The following is an 18,786-nucleotide window of genomic DNA, read 5'->3' as shown; positions in this document are numbered from 1 at the left end:
GAGTCTGGTTCTGTGGAGCTGCTGCATTTTTGTAAAGCAGAGTGCTTAATGATTTTATGGATTTGTTGGAGCCCTTTTAGTGCAGGATTGTTACAAAAACAATATTATTCACAACATTTTCCACTATCTAAATTCAACTTCTGCATATTTGAAAGGTTAGCCCTATCTCTGCAAAAGTCTGCTTAATTAATTAGCTTAACAAAAGCTGAGAAAATATTAAATGTCACAATGTTCTTTTTGTCCCTGAATTGAAGAACAGACAAAAATATGCAGGTAAATGAACAAACTAAGCTAGGTGTTGCATTACTATTAATGAATACCATTAAACAAACCTGGATTGTGTCACGCGATAACCATATTTTCTGACATTTGTTTCAAGGCTGAACTGAAACTCCTGAATGCAATGCTTCACTATAAATGTTATACCGAACATCCAGGTATTAATACAGGCAGGAAGAAGATTACTGAGCATTGATGGAAGTAATGAGCATTGCTTCATTTATCATCTGCAAATTTAGGGATTTGTACTGCCTAACTGATTAATCTAAATAGTGTCAACCAATCATTCAGTACTTCCCATTTCTTGTCAGATACCTTAGTGAAATTAACAGCCACACAATGTTGCTTGTCTCTTTGGATCATTGTTTCTAGAACTTAATTAGAATTTTGGAGAAATTTAAGCACGCAAGCTCCCTGCTGCAGTTTTTCACTGCAGTTTGATTCTTCCTGCACCTCCAGCTCTACTCATTGAATCATTGCCAGGATTACAAAATGTACCCTGCTGCTTGCTAAATATAGACCCCTAAGCTTGTGAAGTCCTGGGGTTGCTGAGATTCTCAGTCCTGACAACATAACGGTTTATTCCTTTGCTTGAATGATGGATCGACTGCTGCCTCAGTCCATCTGCTCCACAACTAAATAATTCTAAATTAACTACCATGGGTGATCCATGACCTCAAAAGGGCATACACACCAATCAAAAACCTGCAAAAATGGCTTAGACTTTGTGTGCATTGCCACTACTTTTATAGTGAAAGGCTAAATTTCAACCAACTTTTCAATCAAATTGCTATCAGATTATATGGGTGAGATTATATGGGTGAAATTATACAGACAATATAATATCCAGCATATCATAGAATCCCTACAGTGCAGAAGGAGGCCATTTGGCCCATCAAGCCTGAACCAACAACAATCCTACCCAGGCCCTATCCCGTAACCCCACATATTTACTTCGCTAATCCCCCTGACATTAGGGTCAATTTAGCATGGCCAATCCACCTAACCCGCACATCTTTTGAGTGTGCGAGGAAACTGGAGTATCCGGAGGAAACACAGGGAGAACATACAAACTCCACACAGACAGTGACCCGAGGCTGGAATCGAACCTGGGTCCCTGGCGCTGTGAGGCAGCAGTGCTAATCATATTAGATGACATGATTGCGATACAAAGTTAAGTATAGAATATATTAGTGTAAATTGCAACACTTTGTTTTGATCCAAGATTCCTTTGGTACAATAATAAAAATCACTTCTTCAAAACTATCACCACAGACAGAATAAATAAACTAATAGACAACCTCTTGTTTAATAATAAAGACCTTAATGAACTTGCATTTCAAATTTACTTCCAAGTACAGAAAATTTAAATAGACCTTACAGCCTGAAATAAATCAGCAGAGGCCGGTGTCCCTTCACCAGATCTCCTTTTACTTACAGCTCTATTATAGTTCCTAGCGTGCTATACGTTCAGTGTCAGCATCCGGAGTGTTAGGAGACCTGGCACCCCCAATTACATATACAGAAAATCTCACTGATTGGGCACGTAATAAGTTCAATCAGGGAGTTCATATTCCAAGGGGCCAACCTCAATTGCCTCATAGAAGTCATTACACAGCCCACAGGTCTTCACTGGTATCTCCTCATCTTCATCTAACCCATTGGCTAGGAAAATGAGCTTTCAAGATTTATGGTACAAACCAAGCATATTTCCAAAAGGATGAACAATGGGCCATTCAAAACTAATAATGTAACCTCTGTGATATCCCCCGAATCTTTCCCTCAATGTCAGTAAAACAAAGGAGATAGTCATTGACCTCAGGAAATGTAGTGGAGGACATGCCCCTGTCTTGCTGCAACTATAAAGGGTAATGGTGAGACCACGTCAGGAGAACTGTGAGCAGTTTTGGTCCCTTATTTAAGAAAATATATTATTTCACTGGGGGCAGTTCAGAAAAGGCTAGGATGATCCTTGGTATGGAGGGATTGTCTTATGAGGAAAGGTTAAATGGGTCGGGATTCTATTCATTGGAATTTAGAAGAATGAGAGGTGATCTCATTGAAACATATGGGATTCTTAAGGGACTTGACAGGGTAAATGCTGAGAGGGTGTTTCCCCTCATGGGAGAGTCTAGGACCAAAGGGCAGAGTCTCAGAATAAAGGGCGCCAATCTGTAGTGATGAGGAATTTCTTCTCTCTGAGGGTTGAGAGTCTTTGGAACCCCTTGCCACAGAAAACTGGTACACGCACAGATACCACAGTGCAGTGCATTTCGTAAATGGTACTCACACTGATACCACAGTACACAGCTGATAGAACGAGTGAATTGTTCAGGTGGTGGATGGGTGCTCATCAAATGGGTTGTTTTGTCCTGAATGGTGTCAATCTGCTTGAGTGTTGTTGGAGCTAAACGCATTCAGGCAAGGGGAGAGTATTCCATCACACTCCTGACTTGTATTTTTTAGACTGTTGACAGACTTTAAAGTGTTAGGAAGTGAGTTATCTGCTGCCCAGGTCCCAGTCCACTAACTCCAATTGGACACCAGCTCCAATGAATTCTTGGAGATTGAAGAGGTGTCATAGCTTTTAATAAAAAGGTATGGACTTCAAAGTAACCCTTTGAAATAGTTACCATGATGGAGTTGAGTCTCCAAGGCCCTTTCGGGGGCTTATCAGATCCTCAATGTGCAGATGAAGGTTCAGCTTTTAGAACTCATGGACACTTTTTTGGGGAGTTATAGTTGGAAGCAGTAACTAATGGTGCACGTTTACACAAGACTGCAATTGTGATCACGTTAGAGGTGGTCTCATTGAATATTTAAAGCTCAGAGGAATGTGAGGTGGGAGGAAGCAGCTAGCCAACTGCTGGATAGATGCATGAAGCTCTATCAAACCCTGCAAAATGCTTTGTCCATTTTACAGGGATCACAGTGCATAAGGCATCCAGTCATTCCACAAGTGCATGGCAGCGGTAAACTCTAATCCTGATTAGGTAGTTGTGAGTATCTTTACTGAGGGTCAACTTTACATGACAGTGCTGAAGCTGCTTCCATCCTCTCTTGTAGCCACTGTATTTATATGGCTGGTCTATTTATGATTCTTGTTAATAGTAACCCCCATGATGTTGATGGTGGGGAATTCAGCAATGTAGTGTAATGAATTTCAAGGGGCAGTTGTTAGATTCTCTCTGACTGGAGATGGTCACTTTCTGGCACTTGTGTGGCATGTTATTATTTCCACTTATCAGCCCAATCCTGAACATTGTCCAGGTCTTGCGCATATGGACATGGACTGTTTCACTATCTGAGGAGTTACGAATGGTGCTGAACATTGTGTAATCAACAGCAAACATCAGCACTTCTGACCTTATGATGGAGGGAAGGCCATTAATGAAGCAATTGAAAATGTTTGGCCTAGGATGCTACCTTAAGGAACTTCTGCTGAATGTTCTTGGGGTGAGATGGGCTTCCTGTCATTTTCAGTTGCTTAGGATAATTGTCAACTTTGGCAGGGCCAGAAAAAAGGCAATATAGGATTGGTTGCCTGTTACACACCTTGGACTCAATTTTTCTCATTCAGATGAGAATGTCACTGAGGCCTCATCTGACTGCGGTTGGAAGTAAAAGATCCTATGGCACTATTTCAAGAAAAGCAGGGGAGTTATCCTGAACTCTTAGGCAATATTTATTCCTCAGTTAACATAAAAATACATCTTCTGGTCACTGTCACACTGCTGTTTCTGACAGTTTGTTGTGCACAAATTGGTTGTATTGCTTCTAAAATTACAACAGTGACTATGCTTCAGATACATTTCATTGGCTGTAAAGTGCTTTGAGGCATCAGCTGGTAGTGAAAAGCATTATCCAAATGCAAGTCTATTCTTCTCTTTGAGGGAATAGAGAGGATCAGGCAGGGCCACTAGGGCAAAGGTTTGGAAAACAGGAGAGATAGGGAAATATGCCATATCGGAAGTCAAGAGCCCTCAGGGTAAGTGGGATTAGAGAATGCAAAATAATTATTCAAAAGCACTTCTAAGGAGAAAAAGTATTTTGTATCGTGCCACTTTAAGCAGCACTATACGGACTTATATTGATTTGCTGTGGTAGAGAATGCCACTATCTGCCTGGATTCCATTGAGGGACACATGTGATTGCAAAGGGGGCAGCCCATGGTGCTGCTTTCCCCAGAGGAATTGTATTCAGAAATTATACTGCGTGAATGATTTTATCCTGAATAGTCTGTCCTTTATGATGCAGTGACCCCACTGGAGAGAGTGTGAAATTGCAAGGATGGATTTGCTTCCAGGGTATTGCTCACCCTGACCCTGGTTGTGATTCTACTTCATTCTACAGCAGGCAGAGTCTTGGAAAGGAAACCCACCCTTGCCCCAGGATGCCTTTTTCTCAACCTCAGTTTTCAGTTTGGTGGTGGCTGATTGATTGGTGGGGGGGGGGAAGAGACCAAAGTTGAGCCAAATTCAATCTTAGGTGGTTCAGGGAGGGGTGGGAACGAGCTTCCGGCAGAAGCCCCCTTTTGACTGGGGGCACCCTTCCTTTAGGGCCCAGCGATCTCTGAACTTCCCACCCCCTCATCCTATCTCCCAAGTCCAAGACCAAGTCCTCACCACCCTGAAAGTTCTGGCCCTGGGATTCAAAGCATCCAGACCTGGTGACTTATCCACTCTAACCTTAACTCACTTGATGAAGGAGCAGCACTCTGAAAGCTCTTGCTTTTAAATAAACCTGTTGGACTTTAACGTGCCGTTGTGAGACTTCTTACTCTAAGCTAAGCTTAGCTAGCCTTTGCAGTTGGCAAAACCAGTGTTTGATCAATAGCATAATGTCAAGGTCTTCGACAAAAGCAGCTTCGTGATGACTGAATTATTTGCACAAAAATTTCTCATGTTCATCCTGTTACCTCTACCATCTACCGTGTTTCTGTCAGCATCCTCTCCCTTAGTAAAGACTGAAATAAAGAAGAGAAGGCAAGGCAGAAACATCGCCCTCTTTGTCCCATATAGGCACACCCCGCTTCTTATTCACCACTCATTATTTACACGCCAGTAGAAGGTTTTTGTGTCGTCTTTTATGTTAAATGTCATTCTATTCTCATATTGTCTCTTTGCCAGATTTTCCCTTCACTTTCCCTCTCAACAGTTTGGGTGGAATGTTTCCATAAATTATCAGAGTGTCAGGTTCTGACTCAAGACCAGCATGAAAGCCAGTTTTCAGTCCAGATCTCTGACAAAAAATACTCTGAGGGTGTGCTTTATGCCATCGGTCTGGAGGGTGGGGTGTGAGAGCCAGCAAGGCCCACTTCACAGAGATCGGGGTGCCATCTTTAAAGGGCTTCCCAGCACTGAAGTTGAACACCCCCCACAGACAGGGAGGACCTGCCCCATCATGAAGGTATTGAGCGTTTTCCCCCCACCCGACCACAGAAGGAATTGGGGTCTCTCTCCCCACCCACCCCAATTGGACAAAGTATCCTCTTCACTGCCTAATTCCTCCCCACTCTTTCACTGGCAAGTTCACCCTCACCCCCACCTTCACTGGTAACCCTACCACCACCACGTAAATTGCCCCCAGTATCTTTGGCCTGGTTCACACTTGAAGAATTCATCCAACGTGCATTATACACCCTCTTCATTGTTTCATCATATGCTTTATATTCCTTGTCATCCAGTGAATCCTGGCTTTGGTTCCCCCACCTTTTCAAAGTTGTTGGCTTTGAGATTCAACCCAAGCAATTTCCTCAATGGAATAAATTAGGACAAAACTCTTCAAAAATAGAACCAACCCAGGAACAGCGCCATTTGTGAAGATTTTTCAAAATGCACTAGCAAAGCCTGCACAAATAAAACCAGTGTTTGATCAATAGCATAATGTCAAGGTCTTCGACAAAAGCAGCTTCGTGATGACTGAATTATTTGCACAAAAATTTGATTTGGCAAATTTCAAAAAAGAATGACAAAAGTGTAGAAGTAAAACAATTCCAAATGTTGATTCTATTCTTTTTCATTAAAAAAGGCAGTACTTTTGACGATGAATTTTGGCTTCTGAAAAAGAGACCGGTTCACTGTGAGACCTGTTACTCACTCTCTTACAGTGTAACGGCCCCCTCTCCAGATGCTTGCTACTGTCTCCAGTGAGCTGACTCTTCACAATACATATTTAATATGTACCATTCATATTGTGGACATAGTACATATTTTTTTAAAAATAGGTAGCTAACTAAATATTACAACATCACAGAGGAAATGGCAATGTTGAATAATTATACACCCTGTGTGGTTTTTTTCACGTTATTGAATTGCTTGGAAACTGTGCACTAGCCTTGCATTTTGTTGACAAGATTTTGATTTACAGAATAGCCTGTTTTGCTTCCATCCTCATTTCTCTATTCCAATATTACACAAGTAATGCCAACACTGTAGTTGTTACAGATGCTGCTCTGTGTAGCAGCACGAGCAGCTTCCTGCTGCTATGCGGAACAGTATCTGTACTGTTAGATTTTTTTTAAGGATGTATAAAAAGTATTCTTTAAACCAAGGGTTGGATTTTCATGGCCCCAATCGGGACAAAATGGAGGCAGGACTGAAAACAAAAGTAGCTGCTGAGCTGGCTGAAATTCCGGTTTCTGTTTCCATCCTTGGCTGTTTTCACAAGATGTGGAGATGCCAGCGTTCGACTGGGGTAAACACAGTAAGAAGTCTAACAACACCAGTCAATCGACAGTTCCGACGCGCCACAGCGAAAAACCGCACTGACCTCCTCAGAAGACAAACACGGGACACGGTGGACAGAGTACCCTTCGTTGTCCAGTACTTCCCCAGAGCGGAGAAGCTACGACATCTCCTCCGGAGCCTTCAACATGTCATTGATGAAGACTAACATCTCGCCAAGGCCATCCCCACACTCCCACTTCTTGCCTTCAAACAACCGCACAACCTCAAACAGATCATTGTCCGCAGCAAACTACTCAGCCTTCAGGAGAACAGTGACCACGACACCACACAACCCTGCCACAGCAACCTTTGCAAGATGTGCCGGATCATCGACACGGATGCCATCATCTCGCGTGAGAACATCATCCACCAGGTACACGATCCATACACTTGCAACTTGGCCAACATTGTCTACCTGATACGCTGCAGGAAAGGATGTCCCGAGGCATGGTACATTGTGGAAACCATGCAGACACTACGACAATGGGTGAATGAACACCGCTCGACAATCACCAGGCAAGACTATTCTCTTCCTGTTGGGGAGCACTTCAGCGGTCACGGGCATTCGGCCTCTGATCTTCGGGTAAGCGTTCTCCAAGGCGGCCTTCACGACACACGACAACGCAGATTCGCTGAGCAGAAACTGATAGCCAAGTCCTGCACACATGAGGACGGCCTCAACCGGGATCTTGGGTTCATGTCACACTATCTGTAACCCCCACAACTTGCCTGGACTTGCAAAATCCCACGTGCTGTCCTGTCTGCAGACAATACACATCTCTTTAAGCTGTGCTTAATGCTCTCTCCACTCACATTGTCTGTACCTTTAAGACTTGATTAGCTGTAAAGAATCGCATTCCAATCATTATTCTGTAAATTGAGTTTGTGTCTCTGTATACCCTGTTTGTGAGCAGATCTCCCACTCGACCTGACGAAGGGGCAGCACGCTCCGAAAGCTAGTGCCATTTGCTACCAAATAAACCTATTGGACTTTAACCTGGTGTTGTTAGACTTCTTACTGTGTTTTCACAAGGGCATGGGATGGAGCAAGCCGCAGAACCCACCTGTTCCATAACTTGGCAATTGGCAGCATTATGAACTTATTAAGCGCCCACCTTTGGTAAGGTTTGTAATTTTCACGGAGGTGGATGGACTTTAGCAGATTGCGGGTTTCAAACCAGCTGCAATGAAACCTACACCATGGATTTGAGGCAGGAAGAGTTCAAAAGATAAGCAAAATGGTTTGAGTCCATCTTTTTCCGATGTAGCATGAGTTGCATCAGTGTTCATCCAGCTGCTGTAGTTTGAAGACGTAACTACCCTTTAAACAATGTGTTTGACAGATTGTTATTTCTGCCAGGCTGTCAGATCGAAAATTAGCTTTGTAAATGTGGAAGTCTACAGAGGAGTTAAAAATATCATCTGATGGTCAAAAGGGTAGAGTAAATTTCATATTGTTGAAAGAGTGGCCATTGTATAACAGTGTACAACGTGGGGGTTGGTTTAGCTCAGTTGGCTGGACAGCTGGTTTGTGATGCAGGGTGACACCAGCCGTGCGGGTTCAATTCCTGTACTGGTTGAGGTCATTCATTAAGGCCTGTCTTCTCAACCTTGCCTGAGGTATGGTGATCCTCAGGTTAAATCACCACCAGTCAGCTCTCCCCCTCAAAAGGGGTCATCTGAGACCAAGGCGACTTTACTTTTACAATCTGTTTAACCCTTATGTATTCAGTCTAGACATCTGTTAAGATAACTGTTCTGAAGTCTGTATATTTATCCAGGAGGTTTTATGGTTCTTGGTTGCAATTCAACTATCTAATTGTTTACAAATAGTTGCCATTTGTTTACAGCTGGTGTAAAGAGTCTATTTATTTATTCAGCAGGTTTTATGGGCTCTTGACTGAAATCCAACTGTACAACATTTTTACAAGTACTTGCCTTTCTTACACAGCTGATTTGAAGAGTCCATTTGTTTACTCTGGGAGTTTTCTAGGCTCTTGATTGAAATCCATCCTTGTCTAATAATTTTACAAGTGCTTTCCTTTGTTTATACACATGGCTTGAAGTGTTGATTTGTTTACTTATGGAGTTTTCTAGGCTATTCAATGGTGTCCAACTGTTATAATAGGGCTTGTACGTTTTGTTCATATCATGGATAATGGGTGAGGTGATGGAGGTGGGAAGTGAGGAGTGAGGAATTGAGAGGTTGACAGTGAGAGAGAGAGAGAGAGAGGTGAGGGGTATGAAGAAGCGATGGGGAAAAGGGGTAAGGGGAATTTCAAAGTGGTCAGAATTTTAACTATATATAGCTGAGTCGTTGATTCGATAAGAAACCGGGCTGAGGTATTTTGGGAGAGCGGCAGGCGTTTTTAACTGCATCCTCTGATTCAACTTGCCTCCATATCAAAGTTGGCAGGTCTGTCTAGACTGCCTAGGGCCTGGACCCTTGGAAAGTCCCACCACATGTGGGATATAATGCAAGAAGCATACAAAGACACTCTGTTGACACTCAGGGCCCGATTTAACCAAAACGGGCACGAAAACGTGGTAAAGTCGGGTGAGAGGCCATTAACGCAATCTGCACCCGCGTCCGCGCAGATTGCCACTTTACCGAAACCCAGGAATGGTGGCGATTCAATTCGCGCCCAAAACGGGCGCAACGGCGATTTAAATGCATTTGCAAGCATTTAAATTGAATTAATGAACTGCCCGCCCAACTTTATCAGCATTTCCCCCTTTACCACTGCGTTTGCCAATCCGGAACCGTGCCGTAATGGACCTGCAAAATAAAAGTCTGAATCGGGCGCTCCAGCTGCTGAAGAGCATGTTCCGAACTTCCAACGGCTCTCTGACTCACATCAGTGGTGGGGGGGGAGGAGGGAGCCGGGCCTGATCATTCTCTGGTTGGGCGGGAGAGGGAAGTGAGGCCAGATCGTTGTCTGGTGGGGGGGGGAGGGAGGAGGCGGGTCAAATGTTCCTCTCGGGGGGGGCGGGGGGGGGGGGGTGGGGGGAGGGGGGGGCGGTGACTGAGGCCAGACCATTCTCTGGGGGGGGTGGAATCAGTGAGTCCAGATCATTGTCGTGGGGGGATGGGGGGGTGGGTGAGTGAGGCCAGACCATTCTCTGGGGGAGCATGAGTGAGGCCAGATCATTGTCGGGGGGGGGGGGGGGGGCGGTGGAGGGAGACGCATAAGAAGTATCTCAGGCCGGGGGAGGGGGGGGGGGGTGGGGAGGAGAGCAGATGGATATCTGGCGGGGGAGGGCAGACGGATCTCTGGTGGGGGCACGGGGGGGCAGGGGGGTCTGCTGCTACTCTGCGGGCAATCGGTGGGGGGGGGGGGGGCAGGGGTGGTGATTGGTCTGGGTAGTGGGGGGGTGGATAAGGGGGACAGTGATGTGTGTGGGTAGTGGGGGGCATGGATAAGGGGGACAGTGATGTGTGTGGGTAGTGGGGGGCATGGATAAGGGGGACAGTGATGTGTGTGGGTAATGGGGGGGTGGATAAAGGGGACAGTGATGTGTGTGTAGTTGGGGGGGGGTGGATAAGGAGGACAGTGATGTGTGTGGGTAGTGGGGGCTGGATAAGGGGGACAGTGATGTGTGTGTAGTTGGGGGGGTGGATAAGGGGGGCAGTGATGTGTGTGGGTAGTGGTAGGGGTGGATAAGGGGGACAGTGATGTGTGTGGGTAGTGGTAGGGGTGGATAAGGGGGACAGTGATGTGTGTGTAGTTGGGGGGGGTGGATAAGGGGGGCAGTGATGTGTGTGGATAGTGGGGGGCATGGATAAGGAGGACAGTGATGTGTGTGGGTAGTGGGGGGGTGGATAAGGGGGACAGTGATGTGTGTGGGTAGTGGGGGGGTGGATAAGGGGGACAGTGATGTGTGTGTGCACCATCGCTCCCGCTTGTCGCTCTCAAGCCGCTTTCTCCGTTTTCTGCGGCCCGGGAGCGATCTGACATGGGCGCGCTTTTTCAAATTTCTTTCTAACTGCGCATGCGAACTCCAGAGCTCCGATCGTTTTGGCCGCGCTAAGCCCCGCCCACAGCGCGAATGGGACTGGAGGTGTTTTTTTCAGGCTGAGTGCGTATGGAGGCACCTGAAAGCTGATTTCCAAGTCGGATCTGAATTACGCCCAGATTCAGCACTTAGAATGAAAATGGTAAAATCGGGCCCCCAGTGTTTCAATGGCCATATTTACTGTATTTCATAATTTTATCTGCTTTAGGAGCAAAATATGTGATTATTTCTTTTAGTTTATCAAATCTCTGATTCTGATTTTCACTTGTTCAAACAGAACATAAGTTATAATGGGAATCCTACATTTTAAAATTTATTTATTGTCACAAGTAGGCTTACATTAACGCTGCAATGAAGTTACTGTGAAAATTCCTTAGTCGCCACACTCTAGCACCTGTTCGGGTAGACTGAGGGGGAATTTAGCATGGCCAACGCATCTAACCAGCCCATCTTTCGGACTGTGGAAGGAAACCATGAAGGCACGGGGAGAATGTGCAGACTCCGCACGGATAGTGACCTAACCTGGAATTGAATCAGCGTCCCTGTGAAGCAGCAATGCTAACCACTGTGCTACCATGCCGCACTATTTGCAGTATTAATACTGCAAATGAAATCACAATTAATCTCCAGGTTCATGCACTCTGCTAGGACAATAAGGGCAAAGTCCACTGAAAGAAATGGTCATTAGAATATGGTGCAAAACAACACAAACCTACAACACATGCACATAACCAAACATTTCACAAAATTGAAAAGGAAAGGCAGAAATACGTACTGAATGTGAAGCTCTAAAAGTGCTCCAAAGATTTTGATCCATGGGTCAGTGGGTGATGGGGCATGGTAATCAGGCAATACAGCAGAAACGACATACCTGTCTGTTGTGTGGTCTGTGGTATATGCTGACTTCGCTGTGCATTGTATTGAACAGAAGCAACAGGCCTGAACTGTTGGGCTGTTGAGGTAGGGTACTGGCCCGATGGATAGTAATATACTGGCATCTGAAAGAGATACACAGAAAACTGTCAAGTTTCAATCATTAACAGTGCCTACATAACTAATTACTTGGTAAAATACTCAAGAACATAAGTGCAATTCTAACTAATTTCATTAGAGTACAACATCTAATATAACATTGACTGAGAAGCAAAAGATTTGATGGATTAAAAATACATTTGCCCAGCATTGTTATTCAGCTGATAAATGATTTGCTCTTTTGGATTCCTCTCAGTAACCTATTTCCAGATGCACAATACTGACATCAATCTCATTATCACTGCATGAAACCATAAATCAGGATACCAACTACTGTGTTTTACGCCAGCCTAATTCCCTACACAATTAGTGCTAGCTCCAGGTAGCATGATAATAGATATATGAAAAACACAGTTAGATGCTCCTAGATAAACAACATCATCCATGGTGAATTACATTTTTTTTTGGTTTTAACGAGCTGAGAAAGCAGTCTGTTCCAATCGATCCGATGCAGATCAAATAGAAAAGATGCATAAGATTTACATTGGGAAATGAATGCAGATCATAGAACATGATCATTCTTGTCTGACAACTGCATAATCAATTTAGAGCAATCACAGCAATGGAGCAGATGTGCAGATGTTTCTGTTTTCCAATCATTTTTTGTCAAAAGGGAGCAATTTACTGGTTCATGAAAATTCAAAAATTCCGTTTAGACCTGGTTGCAATTAATTGATATGGGGAAAACAAAACAATTATTCACACAGTAGGCGATGTTTTAAAAACTTGCTGATAAGTATTTGCATTAAAGCTCGTAGCTCTGAGAGAACCTGTTAACTGGATAAGTGTACAAAGGGAATAACTTTCTGCATCATTCCTCAATACTGACCCAAATTAATATTCAGCTTTTAGTCTAGTGAGATGTTTTATTCTCCGGAGGATATTAGTAAAGTGTTGTGAAATACAATCAGTTATACGCAGGCAGAAAATCACTGACCCAGCACGTCCAACTCAATTAAATATGATTAATGGAACCTAATAACCTCCATATGGGCCTTACCTAGATATAGCAAAAGAAATTGCAATCATAACTGCTTACTTAATAATATTCTTTCAATACAACCAAGCAGTGGCTCCTGCTCTGACCAAGACTGCAAGAAACTACAACTGGTTAAGAATGTAGCCCAGTCCATCACTCAAACCAGCCTTCCATCCATTGACTCTGTCAAAACTTCCCGCTGCCTCAGAAAAGCAGCCATCATAATCAAGGACTCCACGTACCCTGGACATACTCTCCTCCACCTTCTTCTGTCGGGAAAAAGATACAAAAGTCTGAAATCACGTACCAATCAACTCAAGTACCGCTTCTTCCCTGCTGCCATCAGACTTTCGAATAAAGTAAAGTTTATTTATTTGTCACAAGTAGGCTTACATTAACACTGCAATGAAGTTACTGTGAAAATCCCCTAGTCGCCACACTCCGGCACCTATTCGAGTACACTGAGGGAGAATTTAACACCGCCAATATACCAAACAGCGCATCTTTCCGAATGGACCTACCTTCTTTTAAGTTGACCTTTCTCTACACCCTAGTTATGACTGTAACACTACATTCTGCACCCTTTCCTTTCCTTCTCCCCTATGTACTCAGTGAACAACATGTTTTGACTGTACAGCACACAAGAAACAATACTTTTCACTTATCCCAATATGTGCGACAATAATCAAATCAAATCAGTATGTTAACTATTTGGGAACTGGTGTACTGATATAAAAACATAAGAACATAAGAACTAGGAGCAGGAATAAGCCATCTGGCCCCTCGAGCCTGCTCCGCCATTCAATAAGATCATGGCTGATCTTTTTGTGGACTCAGTTCCACTTACCCACCCGCTCACCATAACCCTTAATTCCTTTACTGTTCAAAAATATATCTATCCTTGCCTTAAAAACATTCCATGAGGTAGCCTCAACTGCTTCACTGGGCAGGGAATTCCACAGATTCACAACCCTTTGATTGAAGAAGTTCCTCCTCAACTCAGTCCTAAATCTGCTTCCCCTTATTTTGAGGCTATGCCCCCGAGTTCTAGTTTCACCCGCCAGTGGAAACAACTTCCCTGCTTCTATCTTATCTATTCCCTTCATAATCTTATATGTTTCTATAAGATCTCCCCTCATTCTTCTGAATTCCAATGAGTATAGCCCCAGTCTATTCAGTCTCTCCTCATAAGCCAACCCTCTCAACTGCGGAATCGACCTAGTGAATCTCCTGTGCACTCCCTCCAGTGCCACTATATCCTATCTCAAGTAAGGAGACCAAAACTGTACATAGTACTCCAGGTGTGGCCTCACCAGCATCTTATACAGCTGCAACATAATCTCGCTGTTTTTAAACTCCATCCCTCTAGCAATGAAGGACAAAATTCCATTTGCCTTCTTAATTACCTGCTGCACCTGCAAACCAACTCCTTGAGATTCCTGCACAAGGACACCCAGGTCCCTCTGCACAGCAGCATGCTGCAATTTTTTACCATTTAAATAATAGTCCATTTTGCTGTTATTCCCACCAAAATGGATGACCTCACATTTACCAACATTGTACTCCATCTGCCAGACCCTCGCCCACTCACTTAGATTATCTATATCTCTTTGCAGACTTTCAGCGTCCTCTGCACACTTTGCTCTTCCACCATCTTAGTGTCATCTGCGAATTTTGACACACTACACTTGGTCCCCAACTCCAAATCATCTATGTAAATCGTAGACAATTGCGGTCCCAACACTGATCCCTGAGGCACACCACTAGTCACTGATCGCCAACCAGAAAAACACCCATTACCCCCACTCTTTGCTTTCTGTTAGTTAACCAATCCTCTATCCATGCTAATACATTACCCGTAACACTGTGCACCTTTATCTTATGTAGCAGTCTTTGGTGCGGCACCTCGTCAAATGCCTTCTGGAAATCCAGATACACCACATCCACAGGTTCCCCATTGTCCACTGCACATGTAATGTTCTCAAAGAATTCCACCAAATTAGTCAAACATGACCTGCCCTTCATGAACCCATGCTGCGTCTTACCAATGGAACAATTCATATCCAGATGTCTTGCTATTTCTTCCTTGATGATAAATTCAAGCATTTTCTCTACTACAGAAGTTAAGCTAACCGGCCTATAGTTACCTGCCTTTTGTCTACCTCCTTTTTTAAACAGTGGCGTCACATTTGCTGTTTTCCAATCTGCGGGAATCACCCAAAAGTCCAGCGAATTTTGGTAAATTACCACTAGTGCATTTGCTATTTCTCCCGCCATCTCTTTTAGTACCCTGGGATACATTCCATCAGGACCAGGAGACTTGTCTACCTTTAGGCCCATTAACTTGCCCAACACTACCTCTTTCGTGATAATGATAGTTTCTAGGTCCTCACCTGCCATAGCCTTCCTGTCATCGATTTTTGGCATGTTATTTGTGTCTTCCACTGTGAAGACCAACACAAAAATACCTGTTCAATGCCTCAGCCATTTTCTCATTTCCAGTTATTACATCCCCTTCTTGTCCTCTAAAGGACCAATGTTTACTTTCGCCACTCTTTTTCGTTTTATATATTTGTAGAAACTTTTGCTACCTGTTTTTATATAGAGGCACAGAGGTTTACAGCATGGAAACAGGCCCTTCGGCCCAACTTGTCCATGCCGCCTTTTTTTTTAAAAACCCTTACGCTAATCCCAATTGCCTGCATTTGGTCCATATCCCTCTATACCCATCATACCCATGTAACTATCTAAATGCTTTTTAAAAGACAAAATTGTACCCGCCTCTACTACTACCTCTGGCAGCTTATTCCAGACACTCACCACCGTCTGTGTGAAAAAAATGCCTCTCTGGACACTTTTGTATCTCTTCCCCTCTCACCTTAAACCTATGCCCTCTAGTTTTAGACTCCCCTACCTTTGGGAAAAGATGTTGACTATCTAGCTGATCTGTGACCCTCATTATTTTATAGACCTCTATAAGATCACCTCTCAGCCTCCTACGCTCCAGAGAAAAAAGTCCCAGTCTATCCAGCCTCTCCTTATAACTCAATCCATCAAGTCCCAGCAGCATCCTAGTAAATCTTTTCTGCACTCTTTCTAGTTTAATAATATCCTTTCTATAATCGGGTGACCAGAATTGCACACAGTATTCCAAGTGTGGCCTTACCAATGTCTTGTACAACTTCAACAAGACATTCCAACGCCTGTATTCAATGCTCTGACCGATGAAACCAAGCATGCCGAATGACTTCTTCACCACTTTGTCCAACTGTGACTCCACTTTCAAGGAGCTATGAACATGTATCCCTAGATCTCTTTGTTCTGTAACTCTCCCCAACAGCCTACCATTAACTGAGTAAGTCCTGCCCTGGTTCAATCTACCAAAATGCATCACCTCGTATTTGTCTAAATTAAACTCCATCTGCCATTCGTCAGCCCACTGGCCCAATTGATCAAGATCCTGTTGCAATTGTAGATAACTTTCTTCACTGTCCACTATGCCACCAATCTTAGTGTCATCTGCAAACTTACTAACCATGCCCCCTATATTCTCATCCAAATCATTAATATAAATGACAAATAACAGTGGGCCCAGCACTGATCCCTGAGACACACCGCTGGTCACAGGCCTCCAGTTTGAAAAACAACCCTCTACAACCGCCCTCTGGCTTCTGTCAAGAAGCCAATTTTGTATCCAATTAGATACCTCACCCTGGATCCCGTGAGGTTTAACCTTACGCAACAACCTACCATGCGGTACCTTGTCAAAGGCCTTGCTAAAGTCCATGTAGACAACATATTCTGAGCTAGTTTACTCTCATAATCCATCTTGCTTTTCTTTATAGCTTTTTTCGTGGCTTTCTGCTGATCTTTAAAGATTTCCCAATCCTCTAGGTTCCCACTAATCTTTGCCACTTTGTATGCATTTTCTTTCAATTTGATACCCTCCTTTATTTCCTTAGATATTCATGGCTGATTATCTCTTTTTCTACATTCCTTCCTTATCACTGGTATATACTTTTGCTGAGCACAGTGAAAGATCGCTTTGAAAGTCCTCCACTGTTCCTCAATTGTCCCACTATAAAGTTTTTGCTCCCAGTCTACCTTAGTCAACTCCTCCCTCATCCCTTTATAGTCCCTTTACGATTGACGAGGGAAGGGCAGTGGATGTCGTCTATATGGATTTTAGTAAAGCGTTTGACAAGGTCCCTCATGGCAGGCTGGTGCAAAAGGTTAAATCTCACGGGATAAAAGGTGAGCTAGCTAGACGGGTGGAGAACTGGCTTAGCCATAGAAGACAGAGGGTAGCAGTGGAGGGGTCTTTTTCCGGTTGGAGGTCTGTGACTAGTGGAGTTCCGCAGGACTCTGTACTGGGACCTCTGCTGTTTGCGATATATATAAATGATTTGGAGGAAGATGTAACTGGTGTGATCAGTAAGTTTGCGGACGACACGAAGATTGCTGGAGTTGCGGATAGTGATGAACATTGTCAGAGAATACAGCAGGATATAGATAGGCTGGAACATTGGGCGGAGAAATGGCAGATGGAATTTAATCCAGATAAATGCGAAGTGATGCATTTTGGTAGGTCTAATGTAAGGGGGAGCTATACAATAAATGGCAGAACCATCAAGAGTATAGACACACAGAGGGACCTGGGTGTACAAGTCCACAGATCCTTAAAGGTGGCAGCACAGGTGGAGAGGGTAGTCAAGAAGGCATATGGCATGCTTGCCTTTATTGGACGGGGCATAGAATATAAAAGTTGGCATATGATGTTGCAGCTGTATAGAACGTTGGTTAGGCCACATTTGGAATACTGTGTCCAGTTCTGGTCGCCACACTACCAGAAGGACGTGGAGGCTTTGGAGAGAGTACAGAAAAGGTTTACCAGGATGTTGCCTGGTATGGAGGGTCTTAGCTATGAGGAGAGATTGGGTAAACTGGAGTTGTTCTCCCTGGAAAGACGGAGGATGAGGGGTGACCTAATAGAGGTGTATAAAATTATGAAGGGCATAGATAGGGCGAACAGTGGGAAGCTTTTTCCCAGGTCGGAGGTGACAAACACAAGGGGTCACGGTTCAAGGTGAGGGGGGCAAGGTTCAACACAGATGTCAGAGGGACGTATTTTACACAGAGGGTGGTGGGGGCCTGGAATGCACTGCCAAGCAAGGTGAGAAAGGATATGATGTGGAGATGCTGGCGTTGGACTGGGGTAAGCACAGTAAGAAGTCTCACAACACCAGGTTAAAGTCCAACAGGTTTATTTGGCAGCACTAGCTTTCGGAGCCTCAAGCTCCTTCTTCAGGTGAGTGAGGACTTGTGTTCACAAACAGGGCATATACAGACACAAACTCAATTTACAAAATAATGGTTGGAATGATTGCAGGTAATCAAGTCTTAAAGGTACAGACAATGTGAGTGGAGGGAGGCTTAAGCACAGGTTAAGGAGATGTGTATTGTCTCCAGCCAGGACAGTTAGTGAGAATTTGCAAGCCCAGGCAAGTCGTGGGGGTTACAGATAGTGTGACATGAACCCAAGATCCCGGTGAGGCCGTCCTTATGTGCGCAGAACTTGGCTATCAGTTTCTGCTTAGCGTTTCTGCGTTGTCGTGTGTCGTGAAGGCTGCCTTGGAGAACGCTTACCCGAAGATCAGAGGCTGAATGCCTGTGACTGCTGAAGTGTTCCCCGACTGGAAGGGAACAGCCCTGCCTGGTGATTGTTGAGCGGTGTTCATTCATTTGTTGTCG

General features: G+C 44.2%; 1 protein-coding gene across 27 annotated transcripts in view; it reads right to left on the bottom strand.

The window, feature by feature from the left end:
- Nucleotides 1-18,786, bottom strand: part of LOC144495881 (cAMP-regulated phosphoprotein 21-like) — a 751,410-nt gene that overhangs the window by 27,683 nt on the left and 704,941 nt on the right. For all 27 annotated transcript variants that reach the window (XM_078216592.1, XM_078216588.1, XM_078216598.1 and 24 more), the window contains one exon: nucleotides 11,896-12,022. In XM_078216592.1, coding sequence (XP_078072718.1) covers nucleotides 11,896-12,022 — 127 coding nt within the window. The remainder of the gene's footprint in view (nucleotides 1-11,895; nucleotides 12,023-18,786) is intronic.

This window comes from Mustelus asterias, chromosome 7 (genome assembly GCF_964213995.1).
Source record: "Mustelus asterias chromosome 7, sMusAst1.hap1.1, whole genome shotgun sequence".
NCBI lineage: Eukaryota > Metazoa > Chordata > Chondrichthyes > Carcharhiniformes > Triakidae > Mustelus > Mustelus asterias.
The sequence above is the reverse complement of the archived record's forward strand: the minus strand, read 5'-3'. Positions and strand labels throughout refer to the sequence as shown.